Genomic DNA, 12,069 nt, shown 5'->3' on the forward strand with positions numbered 1-12,069 from the left:
CATCAGTGGCGAGACACTATGGAGTAGATGGGGTGGTGTTCGATATCATTGCTCCAGGGCAAAATACAAGATGGTGACAAGAAATCTCATGGGAAAAGATTGCCCTGGACAAGCAGCCCCTGCAAGTGGTTGAGAACATGGGATTTAATAGCTACTGCACATCTTGGCCCCATATTAATAAAATTCCCTGCAGGACCTCATTTAGACGAGGGGTAATCCCTACCCTGTACACTCAATGCCATACCTGGCCGAAGGCAGAGGGAGTAGCATCCAATTCACCAGCGACATCTAGATCAGCGCGAATGCTATACATGTCTACCTGTCACTTTACATTTGAGTAAAATTCTTTTATCATGGTCTCATTTAAACCTTGTTTAACCTCAAGGCTGTCTATGTTAAAATGTTGTCCAAAGGTATATAGGAAAGGAAAGGCCTAGACAGTAGTCAGGAGCAGTAGACCAGAAGAAGATGCTTAGAAAATTGCTTCCAGTAACAAAACCCATTTATTTCTTTTCCAAAGTTTGCTCATTACAAAGGGCATGCAGCACCTTATATAACACTATTTCCCTAACTCTAACTTGGGTTATAGTTAGACGCTGCTTTACATGTTCTGCGGCACAAAAACCTGTGATGGTTTCATATTTTTTCCTTAACTTACATGGAACAATTTTTTCTTTTCAGCTTACATGATGAAAAAATTGACAGAAACCGTATACTGCCAAAAAAAAAAAAATTCACTTTCATTGTCATGACAGCAGTAGGGAAGGATTTTGTGAAAGACAGTGCTACAACATAAACCATTAAGAGGTGAACATACCTGTTTAAATCACGATGTATAATAGGGTATGTTAGGTTATGAAGGTATTCCATGCCTTTGGCAACATCCACTGCAATTATTAACTTCGACTGCAGATCAAGAGTCCTGTGATTAAAAAGAACATCACACTGTCAAAATTATTAGACATATCCTCAGATGTATGCTTATTTAAAAAAGTAATAATAAGTTGTCAGGTGTGTCAAAGTCAATTTTCTTTTTTTTTTCCATTGTATTTAAGTTTGCATTTAGTTCTAGTTCTTTAGATGTACAGAAGGAAACTTTCCTGACAAGCTAGTCGGGTTTTATTAAAAAACTAAAATAAAATGGGTGCCAGCTGGAGGTTCAGTGGTTTTGTGTTGCTGAATATCAAGGTGCTTGGTGCAATCCTGGGTTACATTCCTTGCACCTTCGCCAGATAAAACTGAAAGAACTGCTGAAATAAAATTCATAGCTCCTAGTACATATAATTTAATTTAACCATTTATGCCCTGTTTTTCCATTAAAAGTGCCCAAAGAGCATCGACAGAGGCTATAAGATTAACGTAAAATGTATGATACATCAGAACAATAAAAAAATTCATAAAACAATAATAAAATAAAAATATCATAAAAACAGCATACCATAAAACAAACATAGAAACCTCAAACCATTAACAAAGATAAAATTAATAAAATCAAGTTACATCATACATTAATCTATAATATTGCACATTCAGTAAAACTGATCTGAATTAAAATATTAATAATGAGACAGATATTTAACAGTTATGACCAACTAACATATATTAAATGTTGGTCAAATAGCCAGGTTTTAATATTATGCCTAAAAGATACATTTTTGGGGGCAGATATTAAAAAAAATCTAAGCTCCTAAATTTAGTCCTCTAAATTAAGTGCGTAAGTTAGGAACCTATTTTCAGCTGAACTTGGGTGCCTAAGTTTTCATCTTAAAATTTTCATAAAATTAGGAGCCTACAAGTTAGGCCCCTAAAGTGAAGCCTGCTATATATTTGCCTAGATTTAGACTCCTTAATTAGGTGCCTCATTCTGAAAATCAGTGCCAAGCCCTTAACTTTGTTTCCCCACCCTAACTCTGTCCCTGTAGTCACCCACTTTCTAGAATCCTAAATTTAGGGTCCTAATGAAAGTAGGAGCCTAAATTTAGTCTCTCAGCCTTAGTAAATTTTCAAAAGGGCTAATTTAGGAGCCTAACTCAAAAAGTTAGGACCCTAATCTCTTTTGAAAATTGGCCTCCTTATATTCTAAGCTTGAAATAAAGTTTCCTATGGAACTCATTCCAAAATTTAGGTGCTTTTGAAAAAAACTCCTCTCTCTCATCCTAATTAGATGAATTTATTTTAGAGAAAATTTAGAGAAGATGTTAGGGCAGAAATGGCCTACTGTCCTCCTCGAGAGCCACTGATCGGCCAGGTTTTCAGGATATCCACAATGAATGTGCATGAGATAGATTTACATACAATGGAGGCAGTGCATGCAAAGCTATCTCATGCATATTCATAATGTGGACATCCTGAAAATCTGTCTTGTTTGTGACTCTCGAGGACCAGAGTTGGCCACCCCTGTGTTAGGACAAAAGTTGCTATAGCTAGCCCTAATCCAGGGTCTGCTTATTTTAGAGCTTGTATTCTGTATATAGAGCTACAGAATGGCTCAGAGGAATTCAGGCTCAGATTACTGATAGCCTGGTATATGACCCAGCCCATGAGGATCTGAATTAGTCCTTAGGGAATTCAAAAGAAATGCTGGGATGCCAGGAAGGTATTCTAGGCATTCAGATAGCTCAGAGGCCAAGTAATGGTGTGGGATCCTGGAGTGAAACCTGGGAGCTCTTTATCCTGTGTATAAAGATGTTCTATGTTATGAATGTATTGCAGTTTGGTGCTAATCTCGTCCATGGAAAGAAATGACGGTGGAAACTGATGTGGCGCTGTTACAGAGGGGCAGCCCACTACCATCGGGCACTTAAAGAAAACTACATCTTGTGAGAAAAAGACACAAAAAAATAGTAAAAATGAACTGAGATGTTAAAAGAGAAAATCAGTGATGTGAAGACCCGCCCCCCCCCCCCCCCCCCCCCCCCCCGACATCAGATCGACCAGCCAGCGGCGACCCGATTAACGGCGCGATTCCACCAGGCGTTTTTCCCCTTTGTGCTAACCTTTGTGGTCCTTCTAATATAATTATATTTATGTTTATGTTAATAATTTAACTTTTATTAATGTTATTTAGCTTTTTGCTTTGTTTAAAATTATTTCATTATTGACGTTTAAATGTATTAGACTAAGGAATTTTACTTCCTGTTTATTCTGTTTCATTGTAAACCGGTTTGATATGCATTTTATGCAGGAAAATCGGTATAAAAAAACTATAAATAAAAATTTAAGCTTTGTCCCAGCTGGGAGTGTTTGCAACTTTGATTGAAGTTACCTGTATATATTATTTATGCCTATAGCACATTATAAGTCAGGGAATATTTATGTTATCACCTTACCTATTAATAACCCAGACTGAGATACTCTCCCCAGTGTGGTTTGTACCGCAGGGGCTTCTAACCTAACAAAGGGGAGCACCAATAGGCCCCCTGGGAAAGGTCTTTGGAGGGAGCTGCAAACTGCTCTGTCATTTACAAGGGATCACTGCAGCAGCTTTTCTAAGTATTAGAGCAGATGGAACATCTGGCCACATGGTGGCTTCCTAGTAGCAGCTTGAAGGGAAAGCGCAGAAGAGAGGAAGTTAGGAAAACAATAGAGAGAAATCAAATATGTAAAGAACCTGCAGCCCTATTCACTTTGGATGATTGACATACTCTTCATGCTATTTCCAGACACGTCTGTATAATGCCTAATAGACTTATCCTTGCAAAACTGAGAACACATTTTTTTTTAAATGCTTAGAACACCAGGGTTCTTGTAATAATAAAAGCCAAGTTTTAGAAGTTTGGTCACAACATTTTTTGATCGCAGAATATGTTAGCCATTTTCTGGGACTCTTTCTCTCCTTGCTGCCTCTGGAAAGGGAATACTTTGGTCAAAATGTTATGAATGGCCTGATATCTACCCTGGACGTGACCCAAGAGTTTGCAAGCATGCAAATAATAATATTGGTACAAGTATGCCCATTTTTTTTTTAATAGCAAGCCCTGGTCACTTCAATACAAAAAGATAAATGCAGAATACCTCTTCTGCTCATGTAGCAGGGAGAAGAGGGATCCTCCTGACACATATTGAGTTACGATGGCAAACTGACTTGGGTCATCTAAGCAGGCGCCAACAAACTGGATGATACAAGGATGGTTGAGCCGGCAAAGAATGGAGACTTCACGGCAAAACATGTCTACATCTGACTTGGAGCAGTATGTATTGGCTCGATAGCTACAAAAAAGAGAAAGAAAGAGAAACCACTTCATTCTAAACTACTACAACCCAAATACTTGTGTGTGTGTGTGGATATTGGTTTCTTGAAAAGCCTATCGCAAGCTTACCGTTTGATGGCCACTATCCTATTTCTGCACCTCCCTTTGTATACTTTCCCAAATGAGCCTGCAATATTTCAGAGTAATGATATAAAATCATATATTCTGAATGCATGACATTTTTCAGTACCAAAATGCTTCTGTTTTCTTTACCTGATCCAATAATCTCATGGAACTCGATCTCAGACAACTGAAGATGAAAATGTGAAGGAAGACTAGCACGTAGGAGAAGAACATCTGCCTTTTCTATGACAGAATGGAATAATTATGTTTTATATGCAGTCTACAGTATTAGTAAACAGATAAACGAACAATATAAAGAATAGAGCACATGTAGTATAATAAGGGTGTCATAAACAAACAACCATCAGTGGTATACAAAAAATTCTAACAGTCAATATGAATGTAATAAATTAACTTCTCTTTGTATACCACAAGTTAATCCCCAGTCATAATAAATAATGACTAGTACTTTTTTTTTGTATACCACTAATGGTTGTTTATTATATTACATTAGATCATGAGTTCAGCGAGAGCACATACATTTAGTTACACTGAAGATCAAGCAATGCTAGTGCTCAAGGAAGCCTCGTTATTTGAAGACACTGAAGCGAAAGCACTATGGCTGATGGTGTCTATTAAGAGGTCGGAAGAGCACTATTCATTATTTATTGTGACTGGGGATTAACTTGTGAAATACAAAGAGAAGTTAACTTATGACATTCATACTGACAAAAAGAGAACAAAAACAGTTTCACATAACAGCAAAATATAGTGCATGGACGCATATACTGTAATTTTCTTCTAGGCTGCAGCCAAACACAATCATGTACAATACAAGTCATGAAGATGTGTCTATGTGGGTCTGTCTCACAATGGTTCTGAGTTAAGATCATTGTGATTCTGCAGTCGTCTTACCATGTGAAACAGTATCTTCCTCTGTTGTCTCTTTCCTAATAATATATTTCACTGTTCTAGTCCTTTGTAAGACCTGCCTCTTGGCAGATGATATCCAGTTTAAATTATCAGCTGTAGCAGCAATTCTCTTTAATGGCTAAATTCAAAGACAATAACTTTTAAACAGGCACACAGTCGCACATGTGCGTGTGTTTGTCAGTCCGCAGCCAGGGATGTGGGCATTTTATAACATAATGTGCATGCTATAAAATAGCCTGACTGCATGCACATGGGTGTGCAATTTTAAGTGGACGTGTGCCTATGTGTGTGCAATTTTAAGTGGACGTGTGCCTATGTGTGTAATTTCTGCTACTACCATGTAAGACACACACACCGATGCCATTACAAGCTTTATGTTTGTTCCCAGTTTGCCCAGATAAGGAATAGGTCTTCCAAACCTCTCTAGTTTAATAGCCTCCCTTCTCCCCTGTTAGCCCGACCCTTAAAATCCCACGATCTATTTATCTTTATTTTACTTCCATAGCAGAAGTAAAGTTAGGCGGCAGAGGACCCCAGCAGGCGCCAGTACACGTAAGTATTTACTTGCTAATTTCAAGTTAAAATCCAGGAACGCCTATGCCCCGCCGCTTTCTTGAACGTTTCATTTGTGTGCATAGCGGCAAGTACGCGTGTATCCAGAAGGCTTTTAAAATCTGCTCAGTGCGTGCTGGCCTGACCTGTGTGCGTATCTCCTGGTTTTTGCATGTGCCAAGATTTTAAAATTCACCTTTAAGAGTGTGCATTTAAAAAAAAAAAAAGTTTCTTTTTTTTTTTCATTTTCATTTTTTGTTTCATTTGTAGTTTATTTTGTTTTGTTTATTTGAAACTAAACAAAACAAAATGAATTGGCCAGGGTCCCCTGATCCCTTGCCAGAAAATAAAACATCTTTGCTGTTTTAAAAATTCATTCTAATTTTGTTTTAAAAATGAAATTGGAAATTTTGCTTAAATTTTCCATTTTGTTTCAGTGGAAGAACATTCCTACTATATATCTGAAGTCAGGTTATCAAAGCACCCATGCTGAAGGCTGCATAAGGGCTGCAGAGTACTGGTGGATGAGTTCCTGTTTGTAGATCACAGGCAAACCTTCTGGAAACAGAAGGACTTATATTGCCCAGGTGGACTTCATCTGTCCTGAAGTTACTAGAAGGCAGTTTTCTTGATACAGTAGAGAGGACTGATTGGTAATTGCCCACTAAGGGCCTGATTTTCACAAGTATTTACATATATAAATACACTTTATCCATGTAAGCGGGCTTTTGAAAATGGCTACAATATATGACATTGAATTGTCCATAGGATTCACCCATGTTAAGTGCACTTTAGGCGTGTAAAATGGCTTTTGAAAATTGCCACGGCAGTACATTACATTTACATGCCTAACACTTTTGAAAATTCACCTGATAAGATTCCAAATCAGTTACCCACAGACGTTGCTTCAATTTTCAGAGGGAAAATATGCAGGTACTTTCTCTTAGAAAATGATCCCACCAAAACTACCTCCACACACTTACACCTGCTAATTTGTGTGCATAGTTATTTTTTGGGAAAAATAGGCATATACTTTTGAAAATACACATAAGTGGAAAACCCTTCCCCTTACTGAAGGTAAAAAAGCACACCGACAGGACCTGTATACCTGCTTTTACCCACATATCGGGCAGGCAATTTTCCAAAAGTCCATTTCTGCGGGTAAAGCACTGTTTTTTTACCCTTGGAATTCATTTTGAAAATTACCCTCATAGTGGAGGAACATTGGTAACTAAGAAGTCCAAATTCACTAGGCCGGCGAGTGACAAAGTTATCCGGATAACTTTAGCCAAATATTTCGTGGACAAGTCTCCTGCTAAGCAGATTTACTTTAGCTGTGGTGTTGAATATACACAGTTGAAGATATCCGGGTAAGTTAACCTGCATAACTTTAAACCTAACCGGCTCTAATCTGAATACAGCTGGTTAAGTGCAAAAAAACCCCAAACAAAAAAAACAAACAAACCACCCTCTAAGGAAAGTAGGCCTTAGCCCCCAGCCTCCACCCCATAATATTATTTAAACATTGTTGCGATGCAGTGCCCGATCCCCTCGCCAACACCCCCAAAAATAAAAGTTTATACGCAATAGTGATCTGAGGCTCCCCTAGATACGCCTAAATAAAATACCTGACTTCTGGCTCCTCCCACTTTCCTGCTCCCCCCCCCCCCTCCGCAACCCCTACCCCCTTTCTCCCAACCCACCTAGAATCCCCCAAACCCTTATGGATGAATGAGCACAGCTAACTTCTAGATGCAGGGCTCGGGCAGCAAGATATACCACTTGGCCAGAAGAGACGTTCTGCAAAGAGAAGGCGTCTACAGGTTCTTAAGCTCTACCGCATTCAGCAAATATGGGATTCTGCCCAACCCACAGATGTAGCTAACATTCTTTCGGAAAGGCCATCATATAACATCGATCTTAAGAGACCTCTGGGCAGGAAAATAAATGGAAAGGGGGAGGGAGTGTTGTCACACAGCTCCTCATTCTCACTTGCCTTAACTTAAGGTTCTCTTTCCTTTTCAAATTTTTTTTTCTTTTCTTTTTTTTTTTTTTTTTTTTTTTTAAATCAGAGTTTGTTTTATTTTAGCCATACAGAATAAAGTCAGAGAGAGAAAGAAACTGAGAGGGATAAAATTCTCCCAGGTCTTTAGTCTATTTGATGGTATCAAATAACACAGGATTACTAATATACAGTGTATAGATAGATATAGACAGATATTTCATATTTTGTTAATATTTCTTCAAACATTTAAAGCTAGTATATGTTTCATGCCTATTATGTTGATTTTAGAACACATCTGGCAATCTCTTTTTACTATTAGTGTAATACCTTTAGTCATGCTTTTGATTTTCCCAAGAGGAGAAGGAACAGACACATATGAACCATCTGAAATAAAAGAAAGTAATTTTCAGACTTAGTATGGGAAACTCCTAGGAAGCCAAGAAATAATAAACCAATCAGCTTTAAATGATAGAGACTTAGTACCACTAGAAAATTGTATCACAAGTTCCATTTCATCAGGGTGGATCAAAACTGTATTATACAGAGTAAATTCACTCTTACTGCATTCTTTAAAAGTGAATAGAAAAGCAAAACATTAAGATCCTTGCAGTGTAAAGTAACTGTTCATTATTTTAGCCAACAGGTTGCAGAAGTCATGCTAGCTCATTGGGAATCGAACAATAAATCTGTAACTCTAACCAGTAGCAAAAGAGATGCAATTCAACATTTTTAATAGAGTTTGCATAAAATGATTTCTTTTATTTTATTTTTATATACCGGTATTCGTTTTCACATCATATCGGTTTACACGTAACGGTTTAACAAAGTAAAGAGATACATAGAACCGGTAGACTTAAAGTAAGGGCAGGAAGAATACGATAGGTAACAGCACTGAATATAAATCAACAGGGTTGTACTATTTACAATTTTACAAGAGGCAATAAGGTTGTATTATTTCCACTTTCGTAGGGGGCAGGTAGTAGAGAGGAGGGGCAGGCAAAAAAGAGGTGGGGGGGGGAGGAAGGAGAGGCAGAGGGAGAAAACTGATATAAGGGATGTGGGGAGAGGGGAAAAGTTGGAGTTATGCAAAAGCTTGTTTGAAAAGCCAGGTCTTTAGCTTTTTTAAAAAATTTCTGAGTATAATGTTCTTGGCGCAGATTAGGGGGCATGGAATTCCAGATCGAGGGCCCAGCAACGGATAATGCACGTTCTTTCGTGGAGGTGAGATGAGTGAGGTTGTGAGATGGGAGTGCGCAGGGTTCCTTTGTATGTGGATCTGGTAGGTCTGCTGGGGGCTGTGGAACTGTAAGGAGTCATTGAGCCAGTGTATGTCCTGGTTGTGTAGGGGGTTTTAAGGATGATCGTGAGGGTTTTGTGGAGGATTCTGAAGGTAGATTGGGAGCTGATGAACACAGTACATACACTAAGCAATCAGAATAAAAGAGACTGGATTACTTAGTTTTCTATTAAATCTTTTTATAGGAATGAGTTGATGGGGAATATGCACCATTAGGGATGTGAATCGTTTTAGGACGATTAAAATTATCGTCCGATAATTTTAAGATCGTCTTAAACCGTTATGGAACACAATACAATAGAGATTCTAACGATTTATCGTTATAAATCGTTAGAATCGTGAGCCGGCACACTAAAACCCCCTAAAACCCACCCCCGACCCTTTAAATTAAATCCCCCACCCTCCCGAACCCCCCCCCAAATGAGTTAAATAACCTGCGGGTCCAGCGGCGGTCCGGAACGGCAGCGGTCCGGAACGGGCTCCTGCTCCTCAATCTTGTTGTCTTCAGCCGGCGCCATTTTCCAAAATGGCGGCGAAAAATGGCGGCGGCCATAGACGAACACGATTGGACGGCAGGAGGTCCTTCCGGACCCCCGCTGGACTTTTGGCAAGTCTCGTGGGGGTCAGGAGGCCCCCCACAAGCTGGCCAAAAGTTCCTGGAGGTCCAGCGGGGGTCAGGGAGCGATTTCCCGCCGCGAATCGTTTTCGTACGGAAAATGGCGCCGGCAGGAGATCGACTGCAGGAGGTCGTTCAGCGAGGGTTCCGGCGCCTCGCTGAACGACCTCCTGCAGTCGATCTCCTGCCGGCGCCATTTTCCGTACGAAAACGATTCGCGGCGGGAAATCGCTCCCTGACCCCCGCTAGACCTCCAGGAACTTTTGGCCAGCTTGTGGGGGGCCTCCTGACCCCCATGAGACTTGCCAAAAGTCCAGCGGGGGTCCGGAAGGACCTCCTGCCGTCCAATCGTGTTCGTCTATGGCCGCCGCCATTTTTCGCCGCCATTTTGGAAAATGGCGCCGGCTGAAGACAACAAGATTGAGGAGCAGGAGCCCGTTCCGGACCGCTGCCGTTCCGGACCGCCGCTGGACCCGCAGGTTATTTAACTCATTTGGGGGGGGGTTCGGGAGGGTGGGGGATTTAATTTAAAGGGTCGGGGGTGGGTTTTAGGGGGTTTTAATGTGCCGGTTTTGCGATTTTTCGATTTTTCACGATTTTTCACGATATTTTACCCCCCCAAACGGCAACAATACGATTCCCTCCCCCTCCCAGCCGAAATCGATCGTTAAGACGATCGAGGACACGATTCACATCCCTATGCACCATATATATAATAATTTACTTATTTTCTAAGAGGATAACTTTCAAACAATTGTGCATGTATGTGGCCATACGTAATTTTACTATAGAGTTTAAAACATACACATCTCTACCCTGCAACATACATGCATATATGAAAACTAATGCGTGAATAAGCACAATGCATCAAAACCACATATATAAATGCAGTGAATGTGCATACTTTAGCCACTATTTAAAAAATATATGTGCATGTATTTTAGGTGTAAATGTAAAATAGGACTTAGCCATGTAAGTTCTGATAAAAGCACATAAGTTGATGTATTTTATAATATGTGTGTGTCAATGAAATTAGTTTTACTAATTATTCCACAAATTTGTCCAGTCTTTCTCCAGTTCACCAAGAACCCCCTGGTTCTTCAGTCTGAACTTCCTCCAATTCACCCAGACCTCCCATTCAGTCAGTACTATACAATAAACATGTTTAATATCACTTACACCAGATAATTAGCAGATGTAAAAATATGTACATTGAAAAATGTATGTGTATCAGTGTCTTTTAAAATAGCAATTTATGCGTGCAACTGTTGCTCTCCCTCAGGAGCACCTCTAGACTGCCTTTTTTTCACCCATGTATATGTGAGTGCGAAAGTAAAAATATCTGTATACTTTAGACTTTTTTAAAATACAGAATATGCAAGTAGAGGCTACTTATGCACCTATATGCTAATTTTTACAAGCATACTGTTTTGAAAATTTAACTTTATAAGTTACACATCCTGAAAGACCTCAGGATAATTCCATTGAACAAGCTGCTCGTGCCAAAAAAATACAGTATCACTGAACAACAGCCAATAGTATCCTCTAGGCCACTAGTTAGGCAGAAAATATATGTTCCTTTTCAATAAACTATTATGCCTCTGGTTCTAGGTCAGAACTCAGTTCAGCTGTAGGTATGGGAAATAACCATCATAACAGGAAACGGGAATATAATTAATGAAACACCGTTACTCCTCCGTAGTACTCATGTTTAATCATAGGCACCCATAAATCATCCTATTTTTCAGAATTGTTTTTTGTTACAATAAAACCATAGGTGCTGACATAACAGTATCACACAAAATATTGCTTGTCCATAAATGGTGATCTAAGACCGACCAGTCAGCCCTTGGCCAGATGATTCCCCTACTGACCACTGACTCCATCCAAACAACCTTAATGCACATAACTATAAAACCTTCAGGCAGGCGACATTTTCTTCTATATAAGGACTTGTGTCCAGCTGTGCATGACCTATCGTCCGTCAGCGCCACTATTACCATCTTCTCAGCTCACTGCATTGGCTCCCAGTTTGCTTCTACCTACAGTTCAAGCTTCTCTTACATGCCTACAAATGCATTCATTCTCTTTCCCTACATCCTTTCTCTTGAACTTAATTCATTGGGTAAGTTGCTCGTCTTGTGCCCTGCTCCTCCATTGCCAGCTCCCAACTTTGTGCTTTCCACCTTGCTGTGCCATATGCATGGAACAGACTTCCTAATTCATTGCATCATGCTCCCTCTCTGCCCATATTCCAGTCTAATCTAAAATGTACCTTTTTGAGGCCGCTAACACGTCTGTACAATAAGATGGCAACTTTCAAACTAGTGCACATGCGCACGTTTGTGCACAT

General features: G+C 39.7%; 1 protein-coding gene across 7 annotated transcripts in view; it reads right to left on the reverse strand.

Moving 5' to 3' along the window:
* LOC115100289 (serine/threonine-protein kinase TNNI3K) overlaps positions 1 to 12,069 on the reverse strand; it is a 220,788-nt gene that overhangs the window by 145,981 nt on the left and 62,738 nt on the right. For all 7 annotated transcript variants that reach the window (XR_003859018.1, XR_003859019.1, XM_029618676.1 and 4 more), the window contains 5 exons: positions 8,131 to 8,187; positions 4,464 to 4,556; positions 4,320 to 4,377; positions 4,015 to 4,209; positions 818 to 922 (listed from right to left, as the gene is read on the reverse strand). Coding sequence is in view for 5 of the 7 variants with exons in the window: in XM_029618676.1 (XP_029474536.1) it covers positions 818 to 922; positions 4,015 to 4,209; positions 4,320 to 4,377; positions 4,464 to 4,556; positions 8,131 to 8,187 (508 nt within the window). In the remaining 2 variants the exon portion in view is untranslated. The remainder of the gene's footprint in view (positions 1 to 817; positions 923 to 4,014; positions 4,210 to 4,319; positions 4,378 to 4,463; positions 4,557 to 8,130; positions 8,188 to 12,069) is intronic.

This window comes from Rhinatrema bivittatum, chromosome 10, assembly GCF_901001135.1.
Source record: "Rhinatrema bivittatum chromosome 10, aRhiBiv1.1, whole genome shotgun sequence".
Taxonomy (NCBI): Eukaryota; Metazoa; Chordata; class Amphibia; order Gymnophiona; family Rhinatrematidae; genus Rhinatrema; species Rhinatrema bivittatum.